At 36.6% G+C, this 16,911-nt stretch overlaps 1 protein-coding gene across 3 annotated transcripts in view; it reads right to left on the bottom strand.

Moving 5' to 3' along the window:
• The window catches only part of MICU2 (mitochondrial calcium uptake 2), a 187,775-nt gene that overhangs the window by 97,573 nt on the left and 73,291 nt on the right, over positions 1-16,911 (bottom strand). For 2 of the 3 annotated variants that reach the window (XM_044668299.1, XM_044668300.1), the window contains exon 2: positions 9,250-9,391. In XM_044668299.1, coding sequence (XP_044524234.1) covers positions 9,250-9,391 — 142 coding nt within the window. The remainder of the gene's footprint in view (positions 1-9,249; positions 9,392-16,911) is intronic. The other variant, XM_044668301.1, reaches the window with a different exon arrangement.

The following is a 16,911-nucleotide window of genomic DNA, read 5'->3' as shown; positions in this document are numbered from 1 at the left end:
GGGGCCCTTCTCCCTCTATGAAATAGAGGGCTGCCAGGCTGCCTAAAAAGGAAAGAAACAGCCTAGGCCAGAAAAATGGAGAAGGTTAAAGCTTCTGTGCTATTCGGTATTGGCATTGGGGCATAAGTAGCTGCTGTACTTCCAAGCTGGGCAACATAGGGAAACCCAGTCTCAAAAAAATAAAAACAGAAAATGTTTTGTTTGGCACTGAAATTTAACTACTATATGTCATAAAGTTTTAGTTGTGGACTTTGTCTTTGGTGACAATTTCTACATTCTTATCCAACAGTCCTTTTTGGTCTATTTCTCCAGTTTAGAGGTTTTAGAAGTTAAATATTTGGTTTACTTCTGTCATTTTAAAAAATTCTAATATTTATTGTAGGAATATCTGAAATGTTTTTCTTTTTCTAAGGAGGAAGAATATGATTATATTTTTCATTGATGGTTTGACTCAGCTTGTTCAGTCTTCTCTTTGATTTTTAAAGCCCTTTATAACCTGGCCATAACCTACTTTCCCAGTCTTATTTATATTTATATATTACTCACTATCTTGCACACTTAGAGACAGCCAAACTAACCTTTTTGCTGTTCCTCATACACAAAACTCCATCTCTTGTCTCTGCCTTTGTACTGTCTGTTTCCTGTGCCTGTAATGAACTCTCTCCTTACCTCTGAAATCTTAGAAACTCATTTCCTTCAAGACTGGACTAAGTACCACCGTGTACATGAAGTCTTTCTTAATCCCCTAAATCTTTGTGTTTTTTCTCCCCCAAATAACATTTAATTTTGCTTATGTTCTGTATATACTTATTTGTAAGCATATTGCTTCCCCTGAAAAAAGTAAACTATTTTTTGTCATTGTATTGAAAATCTAGTACAATGCCTGATCCATAGTAAAGTGTTAATGCTTCTTAATCAACTCTAAGCAAAAGGTTTGAAACAATTTTCTTGTATTCTTTGCTGCCACATAATATTTAGCTTTGAAAATTTATTTCCAGAATATTTAAGTTACTTCAACTTATTCTACTTTCAGTCACTTTGTCTTATACAGAATTAGTATCTTCTTTCAAAGTTGATGTCTTTTGTTTTTCTTATACTAAAATTTCTTCTACTTCCATGTTTTGTTTTCTAAATCTGTCTTTCTCTTCTTCAGAGCCTCTCTACCTTGGAGTAGTTTTCCATTATGTATTCTAAGTTGTCTATTCTTGTTGTTTTCATTATTTCTTCAAGAACTCAAATTTTCAATCCATTTTCTGAACTAATTTCACATTTTAAAAAGTTTTATTTATCTCTTTTACCATTCTGGACTATATAGCTGTTATTCTACAACAACAATATAAATGGAATCCAGAGTTCTTTTTCATTGGGGTTTTGGATTAATTTTTCTTCTGAGCAGAATATATATTTAATTCAGAATGGTCTTCTTTTTAATATTTACTTATTTTTCTTTTTGAATCTCACTTTGTTTTTATCTGCTTAGGAGCCAGGAGTTAAGCTTATACCCAGCTTTTTTGACATTTTGCATTTCAGCCTTAAAAAAATCATTCCCAGAGGCAGCTAGGGGGCTTAGTGAATTGAGAGCCAGGCACTGAGACAGGAAGTCCTAGGTTCAAATCTGACCGGAAGTAGTAGTGGAGATAAGGACTGAGTCACTTCTATAAGGAGCAGTAGGAGTCTCCACAGCTAGACTTGGAGCACAAAAACAGGAGCCAGGAGTTAGGACTTTTTAAGTTTTCTGAAGTTATTTCACAAGGCTTTTTACCTTATATTTTTATCTTCTCATCTTGGGTAACTTTAAATGACTTTAATCATTGTAGATTAGGCACTTAAAATTTTTTTTTTAATTTTGAGGTTACTGGGTTGGAGAAGTATGCAGAAAGCAATCTTTCTGGTCGCACTGATATTCATTCTTTCTCTCTTTTTCTGAAGAAAGATGGGACCTAAAAAAGGTAAGAACTTATGCAAAATCACACAGGTAGGTAGTAGAGTCAGCACTAGAATCCATAATTCCCAAGTGTTAGTCGATTAGGGACTTGCTAAAATTTGTTTTTAAAATGGAAAAACCAGGGACAGATAGGTGGCTCAGTGGATTGAGAGCTAGGCCTAGAGACCAGAGGTCCTAGGTTCAAATCTGACTTCAGACACTGTCTAACAGTGTGACTCTGTAAGTCACTTAACCTCCATTGCCTGGCCCTTATCTCTCTTCTGCCTTGGAACCAATATACAGTATTGATTCCAAGAAGGAAGGTAAGGGTTAAAAAAAAAAGATGGAAAAACCCTAAATATGTTTGTAGGTAGAAAAAAGAATGAGTGCAAAGAGATAAACTAAATCAGTAATGAGTCTGCATAATTTATAGAACAAGGCTCCACAGAGTGAAAGAATGAAGAAAAAAGGTCACAAATTGAAGGGGTAGTCTTGCAAAGGAAGAAGGATATATTTTTTCTTTTAGATAAAAGGGAAGGATATGGATTAAAAGATATAGAGATTTTTGAGGTAGAGAAAGTGAAGGGAGCTGGTATACAAGGATGGTCTTAAACTCAACAAAGAAGGAGGCAAATTCATTTGCTGAGAGGTGTGGTCAGCTTGTCAGTTGAGGCACAGCTATAACCTTCACTACATTAGTAGTAATAATAATAGATTAATAACTTCACTTAACTGGCACTCAGGCAACAGATCTCTATAAAACCTCAAGTTGAAAGAAGCCACATAGCTCATTCAAAAGCTACCTCCATCAAGCACAAGTTTCAAAAGTCACTTTAAAAGGCTATACATATGTTAATTACAGTAATTAAGGATCATAATATTGGAGTGGGGAAGCTAAGAACAAGTACAATAAAATTTTTTTGTTAAGAGTTATAGATGAAATTGGAAAGAAGCTTTTGAACTTCTGAAGTTTTCTGATGTCTACTTGTGGGCTTCTAAACTATAGACAGCAGCTTTTGTTTTGTGGAAAAAATTAATTTGGCTTTTATTCAATCAGTCATCAAGCACTTATTAAGTGCTTATGTGGTAGACAGTGTACTAAGTTCTTGGGTGTATTGCAGTTAAGTGCTTGGATTATTCTATTTGAAAATAAGAATTGAAAGGCAATTTAAGAGTTACTTTTCAATTGCCTGTAGTTTTTCAGAGCCACCCCTTATATTTTGAGTAGATTATATTCTAAAATTGAGAGTTAACCAAAATATTTCTGATAAGATTACTACTTTCAGGCTCTTAAATCCTGGTTTTCCCTACCTAGAAACCTAATATGCTTACAGCAACTTCTTGTCATTGTATTCCTACTATTGCTTGGCACTCTTGGTCCAAAAAGCCACCTGATGATACCTGCTTTGAAGCTGACTCTGGTCTGTATGTAATTATACCTAATCTTTACATGGTGCTTTAATGCTTGCAAAGTGCTTTCTTCACTATAGCCAGATGAGAAAATATGGTTACTGTTATCAAACTTATCTTACACCCTAGCATCTTATGAATCTTCCTAAAACAGAATTATATCATTTTCTTGTTCCAAATATTAAATGGTTACTCATTTCTTCCAGATATTATTTAAAGACCTCCAAATTGGGGCATAATGTACTCTAAAAATTTTACCTTTTAATAATTTCCAACACAAACTCTATGCTTCAGCTATGCATTTTGAGAAAAGCCCAATTTGCTAAACTAATTTAAATGAACTGATAGTCAAATTTAATGGTATAAAGGATGTTAGGAAAATCTTTTGGAGAAAAAAAGATGGCTTAATCACATGACAAGAATGAGGGAAAAAGGATAGAAAGCTCACAAATTCTACTGGCATTAACACAAAGTCAAGATCTAGGAGGCACCTTCAGTGTGGAGGATTTATGAGAGGTAAGAATAGGTTTAAGAATCATGGAAGGAGATCAATAGAATAGACTTGGGGTAAATGACCTCAGCAAGTTAGTGTTCAACAAACCCAAAGATCCCAGCTCTTGGGACAAGAATCTACTATTTGACAAACACTGCTAGGAAAATTGGAAAATAAGGGGTTGTCCCTGGATTGGGGAATGGCTGAAAAAATTGTGGTATATGATGGTGATGGAATACTACTGTGCTATAAGGAATGATGAACTGGAGGATTTCTACATAAACTGATGCAGAGTGAAATGAGCAGAACCAAGGGAATATTGCACACAGAAAGTGAAACATTGTGGAATAATCCAATGTAATGGACTTTACTACTAGTAGCAATGCGATGATCCAGGACAATCACAAGGAACTTATTAGAAAGAATGCTATCTACATCAAGAGAAAGAAATGTGGGAGTAGAAATGCAGAAGAAAAATATATGATTTATCACTTGTTTATGTGGTTATACGATTTGGGTTTTTTTTTTTAAATTTTTTTTTAAACCCTTGTACTTCGGGGTATTGTCTCTTAGGTGGAAGATTGGTAAGGGTGAGCAATGGGGGTCAATTGACTTGCCCAGGGTCACACAGATGGGAAGTGGCTGAGGCCGGGTTTGAACCTAGGACCTCCTGTCTCTAGGCCTGACTCTCACTCCACTGAGCTACCCAGCTGCCCTTGGGTTTTGGTTTTAAAAGATTGCTCTATTGCAAAAATGAATAATATGGAAATAAGAATCAAGTGATAACATTTGTATAATCTAGTGGAATTTCTTGTCAGCTCTGGGAAAGGGGAGGGAAAGAAAATGAATCATGGAAAAATAGAAAATTATTAAAAAATTAAAAAACAACAAAAAATAAAACCACTAGAAATCATTAAAAAATAAAGACTGATTTCCATCCAAAAAAAAGAATAATGGAAGGATGGACAAACATGGTATCACTGGCGGGAGTATCCACATCAATGTGAGAACAGATCTACTGGTCACTAAAACAAAGTCCTGTGTTTTCTAAGTGCTACTGATACACAGTGGAGATCAATCAATTCAAGTATATGCAGTCAAACTTGCAGTTTAAGTAAAAATGTTTATAAGGGCTATGAACTGGTATATAATATGCAGTCTTCTGATTGAATGTGGTTTGGTTAATATAAACTATGGCTTTCTCCCACACTCAGTAATCAAATATTGGTTGTACATAAATGTGGAAAAAACTCATGAATTGAAGCATTAAAGATATTTGGGTCTCATGTTTTCCAGGAAGTTCAAGTTACCTGTCTCATTACCTATTAAACTGTGACTATAGTAGGACCTTGTTTTACATGATCAATACTTTCCAAGATTCTTCATCGAAGATGAAAATTGTGCAGAATGGTGAACCCTTATTATCTAATAATTATTCCTTATACAAAACCTACCTAGGCACTTTACAAGTTTTCTTAGACTTATCAGAGCTACTAGCCTCATTATTCTTGTATTTTAAAGCCATTATTAATAACTAATGTTAGTGAAACAAAGAGAAGCATTGCTCAGACATGGACACAACTAATGTTACAAGCAAGAACAATGGAAAAAATCACATTAGTACTCAGAACAGGAATAAATGCAACTGTGCAAACTGCTGCAAGACTTTATGCTGCTTAGGAAAATGGTACAGATTTAGTACATAATTAAATTTTTTTTATTTTATGTATTTTTCTGACTCCCCCCCCCAAGATTACCAAGCAACACATTGTTTTATCCCTCCTGTGTTATCCAGTCAATTAAGGTCCAACCATTTCAATGCTATATGCTGTCCTAGCTTTTGAAACTCTCTTGCTCTTTGATTTCACCCTTACATGTCATAATAATTTTCAACTCTAGGGTCATGCCTTTTTCCTGATCCCATTCCTGGGATGTTTCTAAGACCAGTGATGCCAAACTCAATTGTATGGGACAAGGGGCACTACATCGTATATAAAGATCCTTTGAGGCCACATAAGGACATAGAAAACCATGTATTTATATTTACTTAGTTAAATATTTCCCAATTACATTTTAATCTGGCTCAGGCAGCACTTGGGAGTGTTGTAGACCACATGTAAATATCTATATACAAACAAGATACAGAGTGTCCCAAAAGTCTTAGTAAAATTTAAAGCTTAAATAGTTTTTAAGTATTAATAGCTGCACTATGTATTAAGTATTAATAAACTGCACTATGACTTTTAAGATACCCTATATATTCAGGATAAATTGTATTTAATCTTAGAAGGAAGGCATTAAGAATAAGGAAGTCTGGGAAAGGCTTCTTGTAAGAGGGGGTGCTTTTAGTTGAGTTCTGAAGGAACCCAAAGAAGCCAGGAGGAAGAGATGAGAAGGGAAAGAGTTACAAACATAGGGGACAGTGTAATGAGTAGATAAAAGGGCCTTAAGCTAGTAAAACACTAGAAGGAGGAAGGTGCTAATTGTAAAAGGATGGAATGAGCTGTACCTGGGCTGAGCTTGAAACTAGTTATAAATGTATCAAGGATCCAACCCAGGTTAACTGAGTGTCGAGTGCAACTCTCACAGCTAGACATGTAATCAAAGGTAATAAAGGAAAATTGTAATAAGGGAATAAAGAAAAGGTAAATAGGGGATTTTGTCCTTTGGTGGGAAAGGAGGGTGCAATAGTGGATTGAGGTGGTAAGGAGAGATGTAAGGGAATGGCTGAGTTTAGGGAAATAGAGGACAAGGTAGTATAATGAACGGTAAGGAGATGATGAGGTAATTAGGGGAGGCAGCTGCAACAGGGAGACACTCAGATTAGAGACAGAGGTTATTGGAGAAGGAAGGCTGGACTCTTCCAGGGAAAATGGTATTTCTACAGACACAAAGGTTAGGGCCAGTCAGAAGTGGTTTGAATATGACTAGAGGGCTTTCTAGTCAGTTTTTCAAGTCTACAAAGAAGGAGTACCAAGGCTCCTCCCTGTTAGTGAAACTGAAGGGTTTCCAGGAGGAAGTATAGAGACTACTACTTCCTCCCAAGATGGACGATCCCAGCTTCCCTCAGGAAAATAAAGAGAATAATTCCTTCCCTCCTTCAACCCTCACTTATCATTGACTAACAAAGGGTTTGATTAGGTAACATGGGGTTTATTAAAGTTTCAGGGTTGATTATAAAGGAGAGAGGAGTTCAGGGTTTCCCTAACAGCCTCTAGGGAGAAACTCAAGGAGGGAGAGGGTCAAAGGAATGGCTTGGACTGAGAGAGAGCCTGCTCTCTCTCAGCCAGGGAAGTTTGGCTGCCCTTGAGGTTAGGGAGTACTAAAACAATAAAGCAAGGGATAGTTTGTTTCAAGGATAAGCCCTACTTGTCCGTGGGGGAACTAAATCCTCAAAGTCTAATTGCTACAACCCCAAAATCTACCCTTCTCCCAAAGCCCACAGGAAAATCAGGAAGGTAATAGGGGAATGATATAGGGAAGATCAGGGAAGGTCCAGAGAAGTTAGCTAAGCTCCAAATGTCCAAAGACGAAAGCACAGATTCAAGGCAAGGTTTCAGCTCGAAGGCAGAGCCCAGTTTGCCCCTCCGCTCTTCACAAGCTTCTGGGACCAACTGTCCTTTGTCAGAGTTCTAAGGCTGGCTAATTGCCAGAAATTCTACAGTTAGGTTTTGCAAGGGTAAAAGCCTTGATTGCATCTCTGCATTACAGACTCCAGGCTCCTTTAAGATGTCAGCTTTCAGCCCCTTTCCTGCTCAGGAAGTAGCCTCCTATTGGTGTATTGTAGGTTGACAGGAAGGGAATGTTGAACTTCTTGCCCTTCAGCAATGGAGTTTATTCCTGCTGAAACTGAACCCTTCCTGTTGACTGTCCCTGCTTGGGCCTTAGATGGTAGGCAAAAACCACAAAGTTCTCAGGTTAAGGCTAAGGGGTTTATTGATAACAGGAGTAATGGGAATAAGGCAGTGGAAAGAGAGTTAGGAAATACTGAGAACTAAGGGTGAAAGGTTTATCTGACTCAGGTTGGTAATAGGTCTTGTCTGGATGCTCTTCTATTGCCCTGGGTCAGAGTGAGGTGGTCTCTGGATAATAAATAAAGTTGATCTTTGATTAAAGGTTTGCCAGTAGTGCCGATAGTATTGATAAGTTCTTCTGCAGGATTGCTTTAACCCTATCCTAGGCCTAACCAGTACCCATGTTCCCACTCCCACTACCCAGGGATCCTAGGGGGTATGGGGTAAGCGAGAGGTCAGGGGAGAAGTCAGGAAAGAACAGAACCTAGCCCTGGGTCTCTAGGGCTTTATATACCCTTGGCCCAACTGGCAGTTGGTGTTTGCCCTGTGGCTCATGCCACGGTCAATATTCCATCCAGGGCAACTGACAGGTTGCCCCAAGCCAACATGGCAATGTTAATAAACCTATATTACAACAATTAATAAAAATGTTCAGATTCCAGAGATGGAGTGATATGTGTAAGGAACAGCAAGGAGGCCAATGTCATTGGGTTTCAGAGGATTCATGGAGGGGAATAAGGTGTTGAGAAGATGAGGAGTTGGGAAGGGCCAGGTTATCAAGGGCTTTAAAAGCTAAACAGGGGATTTTATATTTGATTCTGGAGATAACAAGGATCTGCTGGAGTTTACTGGGAATGGGGTGATTGGGAGAGACCTGTGTGTGACATGGAGAGACCTGCAATTGAGAAAGATCAATTTGACAGCTGAGTGGAGTTGGGAATGGAGTCGGGAGAGATTTGAGGCAGGAAGGCTAATCAGCAAGCTATTGCAATAGCCCAGGCATGAAGTGATAAGGGCTTTCCTCTAGGTAGTGGCAGTGTCAGAGGAAAGAAGGGATAGCAGCTCAATCAGGCATAAAAAAAATGTTCATGGGCCACAGACTGAGTTAAACAAACATACTTTCTGGATAACGAACAACTGCAGTCTAAATCTTGAACTCTAACCTTTTGAGGGCCCGTTTATAATTCTTGATTTTGATCTTACTTCCATTTTAGACATTGCCTAATTCCTTGGGACCTTTCATTTCCACAACCGTTCAATCTAGTTCTTGACTTTAGCTTGTTTGCACTGCAGTTCTGACTCTTATTTGTGTGGGAACTTCTTAGCTCTTACTCCCTTCCTACCCACCAAACTGGTCTGACTTCAATCAACATCATAGAACTTATTGTCATAGCTGTCAACAAGTCACTGCAGAAAAGAGTTTCGGAAGTTACAGAGTTCAATGTCCAGTGAAAGATGGAATTTACCTTAGCTCCCCTCAGCTACATTATATCTGACATTTGTTAGTCCAGCAACATCAGTTCAAATGAAGAACAATTTAATGGCTTAGTAAAGTTTTTTCATTTTCCATTTTTTTTAGTTTCTGTATACTTATAAACCATCAGAACCACCCCCCCCCAACAACTTACGCTCTATTTGATCAAATATTATTGAATATAAGAAGTCTCTGGGTGTCATATAATATTCTCCTTGATATTCCAGTGAGGAAAATTGCATGAAGCGCTTCTTTCGAATAGACAGTTTTTCTGTCACCTCATTATTGTCATTTTTCTAAAAGAAAAGAAAGAAATTATTTTAAAATGTTTTCTTTTAGTACTTAAAGTAAAAACAAATACAAGTGCTCCTAGAAGGATCAACATTTAAAAGGCTATTTTCAATATTATTTAGGTCTATTGCCCCAAACCCCAAATCAAATTGCATTAAAGGAACTTCCTTCTATATACATTGTGGATGACTTTTATCTGTTATCAAGAATGATCCATCCTGTGCTTTCAAAACATAAGTAAGAGAATGCTTTGCCTCTGGGAACTCCTCTAGGGCTAAAATTCTTTTGTTTTTGTCATGGTATCACCAGTATCTAGCACACTGTCTTATACAAATTAAGTAATTAATATTTGCAATTGTTTCACAAATGAATGAATAATCAGTATGACAACTGCCAACAACCTGTAGCAAAAAGTAGAAATATTAATTGGGATATCTAGCTGGCCCAGGAAATAACATGCTGAACATAGAGTCAGCAAGAGAAGAGTTTGAATCTTGCCTCATACATTTACTAGCTGAAGGACTTTGGACAGATCCCTTAACCATTTTCAGATTCACTTTTCTCAGTTCAGTTTTCTCATCTGTAAAATGGAGATGCTAATAGTGCCTATCTCTTAGGATTGTGGCGAGGATCAAATGAGTTAATAAATATGTAATGCTTTACATACTTTAGAGCACTACAAAATGCTAGTTATTATTATTAGGATATTTATTATTATAGGACAAGAATTGGAAAAGTATGGTCTATATCCCTAAAATATTTGATTCATATATTTTGACCCCACTGATATCAAGAAGAGTACCAAGACTGACTTGAAATTTTTCCTAGGCAAGCTGGAAAGAGATAATACCATAAGCAATATTATTATTTTTGGCATCATGATGCATCCTGGCATCATGTTATCATAACTGATCACATTCATCAGCACTGCCCCACCCTAGACTATTGTAATATGGCATTGCTTTCCCTTTGGAATCTTACAATCGGTGCTTCTAATCTCTAGCCATAACCCATGAAATTGTCATTTCACCCATGCCTCATCTCCCATTTAACCATATTTGTTCTTCATGCTCACCATGAACTTCACTCCTTCAAATAGAAATGGGAGACCATTTTACCCAATCTACATGATCTCTTCTCCATGAACTTCTGGATGCACTCAAACTCCAAGAATCATTTGCATTCATTTTGTGTTCATCCAAGAATCATGAATATTTTAATACTGTCTAAATACATTCAACCCTTTCTTCCTCTGACTAATCCCTAAACCTGGGATTACTTCACCCTCTGTTTCTGTTTCTAGTCTGCAAAATACTGATAGAAAAAATTCACAGTATCATACAAAACTAACCCACTATAGACTCCTGATATTAAACCAACTGCTAGTGCCTTCTCTCTGAGATGGCCTTTTATCTACTTACTATATATCTTGTATATGCATAATTATTTACATGCTCTACCCTTTATTTGAATGAGCTCCTTGATGGTAGGGATTGTGTTTTTGCTTTTCTCTATGTTTTGAGCCAGCCACAATGCTTGGCATATTGTAAATACAATAAATTCTTGACCAACTGACTATAAAAAAAATCAAACATGTTAGAATGAAACTTTAAAGTTCCTAGAAGAATGTCAGCTAGACTATTTAAACTGTTATTGCAGAACAAAAGACTAAAAACTGCATACGTGTATTGAAGAGCCAGCCCCTTTAAGGAATAGTGAACTTTAAAGTCAGGAGACCTGAGTTTTAGATTAAGCTCTAAAACTAACAAACTTTGTGATTTTGGAAAAGTAACAATCTTTCTTAGTCTTAGCTTTCTTAACAAAATAAGAGAACTAAACTACATGACCTAATTGTAGGTCTTTTGGCAGCTAAAGTTTTAGTAGTCATATAGGGATTTTTTTGAACTGGTGGCAAGAAAGATTAGGAAAAGGAGATTTAATCACAGAATCCTAGAATTGGAAGTGACCTCAAAGATCATCTCGTCTACTCTGTACCTGACCAAGTAATTCTCTTTACAATATAGTGGACAAGTGGTCATGAATAAGGAACTGAATGATTGAAGAATATTTATTAGATGCTACCTATTCCAGAAGCTTTTCTCAAAGACTCTAGTGATTTGAATACCTTGAATTATTACAGTAACAACTACTCACATTTAAATAGATAGGCAGTTATTACAAAGTGGAAACTGGATATGGAGCAGAGGAGTCAGGTTTATATTCCACCTCAGACTCAGTCTTTTATAAAAGTTATGTAAATATGGGTTATAATTATACAGAATCTTAATGTTTATAAAGTTCTTTCCTCAAAACAATCCTGTGCAAGTATTATCACATAAATATTGATGGTATTATTTGAAAAGCAACCAACTAGTTATAAAGATGGTGTTTGAAAAAAGAATTTGAATTTTAGGATCATAGTTTAATGTATAGGACTAATGAGTTCCTAATCTGGGATGGGATGTACCAACAAGGATTGATGAGAACCTATTTGCATGGAACCTTGCAAATTGAACCAAAAGAATGTTAAACTGCAAAGGAAGAGGAAGAAGAAAGCTACTTTCCAGTAAGCCCTGAACTAGATACAACAGACAATATCTACATTGTAGAACACAATGACCATTCATTATTCTATAGGATTGATGATAAAATATATTTTCCTCCTTCCAGGAGCAAAGTGGTAAACTACAAGTGTGAAATATGGCTAACACTGTCAGATAGGGTCAGTGTGTCTAATTCTTTACTATATGGGAGAATTCTGCTGAGGGGAGGTTTGAGGCAGGGAAACACATTTTTCTAAGGTACAGGTCTGATGATATCAACCTGCTGCTCAGCAAACTTCAATGGTTCCCTATTGTGTAGAGGATTAAACATAAAGTCTTCTTTTAAAGCTCTGCACAATTTAGACTCTTGCTCCCATTCTAGTCTTCCATGTTGTTGGTCTTCTTGCCCCTTGGCAATCTAGTCTTAGCACCTGGCTCATTGCTGCTCTCTGAACTCACAACTCAGTCTTCTGCCTTCATATCTTTTCAATTGTCTTCTAAGATATTAAGACATAGATACACTCTTTTTCAACTTCTTGGAATTTGGGGTTTCTTTCAAGACTCAACAAGTGCTGTCTTCTACATGAAGCTTTTCCTGACCTACCCCCACCCAATTTATTAGTGACTTTCCTACCAATGATCACCTTTTATTCCTTTTGGCAATACATAATGTACATAAAATTTATATATATATACACACACACATTACATATATACATAATATATGTGTGTATTAACTTTCTTATTAGAATGTTAGCTCCTTAAAGGCAAGGGTTATTTCACTATTTCCTTTGTAGTGCCAAGATTTGGCAAGCCAGTCAATTAGTCAACGAGTTAGTCAGTAAAACATTCATCAGAGCAGAGACATAGTAAATACTTAATGTTTATGGATTGGTTGTTTAATTATAGTTGTTAGACCAAATCAATTTTCTAATAAACTGCTTTCTAAGTCATCCGAACAGGTCTTATTGAGTAGCGAATCCTTCCTTCCCTCTCTCTTTGGCTTAGATTGCTTCTGGGTCTTGCGTATCTAGCATGTTCGTTCCACTGTTCCAATCTACTGTTCTATTGTTTTTAGCCAGTACCAAAGTATTTAATAATATAATTTGAGATCTGATAATGCTAGGCCACCTTTATTCTAACTTTTAAAAATTATTTCCCTTGATAGTCTTCATCTTTTGTTCTTTTAAATGAATCTTGTTATTGTTTTGTATAGTTCTACAAAGTAATCCCTTAGTAATTTGAAATAACATTAAATGTATGAATCAATTTGAGCTTTATCATCATTTTTATTATTTTGCACATCCCAAGTACAGAACGGTAAATTTCTCTCTAATCACATAAATGATAGGACTATAATTAGGAAGATATTCTCAGAGAAGGAAATCTAGAAACAGAAACATGAATGCAAATATCAATAGTCATAAAGAACTCATATTGTCAGAGGTATATATGATATACACAGGAAACAGTTGAAAGAATCAGGAATATTTGTACCGATATATTGGATAGCAGTGATGTAGGACTTCAATTTTGTCAATAGCAGAACAACAAATCAGTTCTTGGCTTGACTTAATGAGGATTTAATCCTTCAAAAGATAGAGAAAATATGAAGGGAATAGCTTTTCTGGATTTGATTCTAAAATAATAAACAGAAACTAGGTGCTGAAGTAGAAATGATGGGAACCTATGAGCTCAAATCAGCAGGTCCAGATGAATTATAATCTAAGAGTAATGGAAGAACCAACTGACTGAGCTATTGTGAGTGATGTCTGAAAAATAATGTAGTTTGTAAAAGGGTGCCAACGGACTGGAGAAAGACAAATTGTTTCTTGATTTTCAAAAAGAAATGAGAATGGATTTTATAAATTATAGGCCAGTGAGTCTGACTTTGACTTCTAATTAAATACTTTTTTAAATACTGCTAGATAGTGCAGTGGATAGAATGTGAGCCTGGAGACCAGAGATCAAATCCAGCTTCAGACACTTACTGCAAGTCCCTTAATCCTATTTGCCTTAGTTTTCTCATCTGTAAAATGAGCTAGAGAAGGAAATGGCAATATCTTTGCTGAGAAAATCCCAAATGGGGACACAAAGAATCAGACACAACTGAAACAACTGAATAACAACAACAATGACTTATGAATGTCTACTAAGGGAGGTGGTAGTCACAAAGAACCAGAAAATTTTCATCAAGAAAGGTCAAGTCAGACCAATATAATTTCCTTTATTTATTTAGTTATTTTGATGGGGTGGGGAGCATGAATACTAGATTGGTATATAAGGGGAAAGTTATAGCATTTGGCTAGGTCTTTAACAAAGTCTTTTATATTATTCCTGTAGACAAGATAGAAGAGTTACGGTAAGGTAGTTTTGGAACTAACTGGATGGATGAATCCAAAGAGATAGCAGTGGTTTGGTATCAGATGGAAGGACGTCTCTAGTGTAAGATTCCAGCTTCACCTAACACTATTTACTATTTTTGTCAATGTCTTTGATAAAGGGATAGATAAAGGCATGCCTTGGGGAAAATGCCTTGAATAAAGCCTTGCTTATCATATTTTAAGATGGCACAAAGTTGAAAAGGCTATGTAACATGTTAGATGACAGAATCAGGATTCAAAAATATTCTGATAGGTAAAATAATCATAAAGTCTTATATGAATTCCGGAGCTCAAGCTTTTAAATACAAGACAGGAAATGTATGCATAGGTAGCATTTGTCTAATAAAGATGTGAGTATTATTAAGTGGATTGAAAACTTAATACAAAAATAAAATGAAAAAAAGGAGAATGTCCTGGGAGACAGTAGTTAACAGCCACTAACAGGCAACTGAATTGAGTGGCAAACTTGGGAAGAGTGACTCTCACAGAAGGAAAGATTACAGATAGATGGGGCAAAGGGAGAGTCTATAAAAAAAAGCTTAATATGAGTCAACTTTCAGTTATACAATGGTCCCATAAGAAAATACAATGTGCTCTATCTACTGCTACTCATTTTATGACAAGTTTTTCAGAAATATAGTGTAGTGAAAAATCGGGGACTATTTATCTGTCATCATTCCAGGCTTTAAAATCCTGAAAGGCAATAATTATACATTATGCTTCTTAGTATCATGCTCAGCATGTAGCATAATACTAATTATGCATTTAATATTTATGGTGAGCATTCAAAAGGGGGTCATATGCAGATTTTAAGAAATTATCATATTAAGCTTTCAAGCCACTTAATACCCAGATCTTTATTAGACAAATGCTATATATCCATACTTTTCCTGTTTATATTTAAGAGCTTGATCTCTGGAATTCATATAAGACTTTATCCCTGCTCCAATTCTTTAGATTCAAATCTGTGGTCAAAAGGGGTTTAACTTTGGTCACAGAAAACTAACTGGGCTACTGGGTGAGCTTGCTTGGTGACTTTGATAGTAAAATTTTGCACTTGGTTTTCAGAAAGCCTAGCTGAATCTTGGCATCATGCAGAGATTACTGGACTATGTGATTAGAATAGACCTTAATTAACCTTGAGAAGAGAAAATAGGATGTAAAAAATGTATGCATTCTATCCTGTCTCCTCTAGTGTAATGACAGGTTGGGGCTGAAAGCAAGCTTTAGAACAGTGATGTGCAACCTTTTGAGGTTGGTGTGTCAAAGTTCACCAAAAAACCAAGCATAACTCGGGTGGTGTGTCACTTCAAGAAAAAAACCATAATTTCTCAATTTTTATAGTTTAAATGACAAAAATGTATAATTATAATATATAACTGTATTTAATAAACCAAAATAGGTAAATTAACATAGGTAGAATTGTCATCTATAGTGTACAGTGTCTACACTATACTACAGCAAATGTTTCATCCTCTGCATGCGGCCCCATGCTTCTCTGGCTGCAGTGGCGTGTCATCAAAAATGGCTATGCCTGTCAGTGCTGACATGCGTGTCATAGGTTTGCCATCACCGCTTTACAATGTTGCATGCTGACTGAGTGACGGAAGTGGTGGTTGGAGGAATCAAAGGATCATGGGAAAAAGAATCTGTGAAGGAGGGGTTTGTGTCAGGGAGCTCAAGGTTTTGAAAGGAGTTGGAGAAACTAGTTTGTGACCAATTTGAGAGCCAAATTCTAAGGGTTTTCTTGAACTGATATCCCAAAAGCCTATTATCCCAGTCAGTCATCTTCTATTGTCACCAAAAAGAGATCGAGATCTCCAGATTTGAGGGGTCTAGGACTCTGGGAACGGACCCTGAAGACTTTACCTATATCTTGCCATACAAGGGACCCCACTCAAATTACCATAGCTTAGAACATAGATAAGAATCCAGATTTAAGGGGATGGGAAGGTAAACCCTTGGGTGGAGGAAGGGGAAGGACCTTGTGGGCTTAGATCTCTTAGGGGTCCCCTTGATTCCCTCTACCCTCTCCTTTCTCCAGCTACCCAGTTTAACCTTTAATAAATAACTTGCAGTCAGAACAAAGGAAAGTCAATTCATGGGGCAAAAGAGGGGAAAGTGATCTTTGAGCTTGTTGCAGGGGGCTGCATCTGGCCCGAGGGCCATAGTTTGCCCATCACTGTCCTAAACTATAGTAATTCAAGTGGGATCCCTTGTATAGCAAGGTATGGGTAGAGTGTTTGGGGTCTGTGTATAGGCCCTTATCGTGTTTTGTCAGTTCAACTACAATAGCTTTCTAATTGATTTCCCTGATCCAAGCCTCAAGTCTATTCAGTTGTCAAAATGATTTTTCTGAAACACAGTTGTGACTATGTTATTATCCCTAATAAATTCAAATGACTCCATATTATGTTCAGGTTCAAAAAAAAGTTCTCTGTTTGGGATTTAAAGTCCTTTATAACCTGACCCATGATCTGAGAATTTTCTGCTTAACAACTACATGCTTAGAGATAACTGAATTCATGGGAGTTGATGAAATCACTAAATGAGATATTAGAGAGGGACATAAGACAAGGGCTTACACCGAGCCTAGGA

This window comes from Gracilinanus agilis, chromosome 3 (assembly GCF_016433145.1).
Source record: "Gracilinanus agilis isolate LMUSP501 chromosome 3, AgileGrace, whole genome shotgun sequence".
Classification (NCBI taxonomy): domain Eukaryota; kingdom Metazoa; phylum Chordata; class Mammalia; order Didelphimorphia; family Didelphidae; genus Gracilinanus; species Gracilinanus agilis.
Note: the sequence above shows the minus strand (reverse complement) of the source record. Positions and strands in the feature narration are given on the sequence as shown.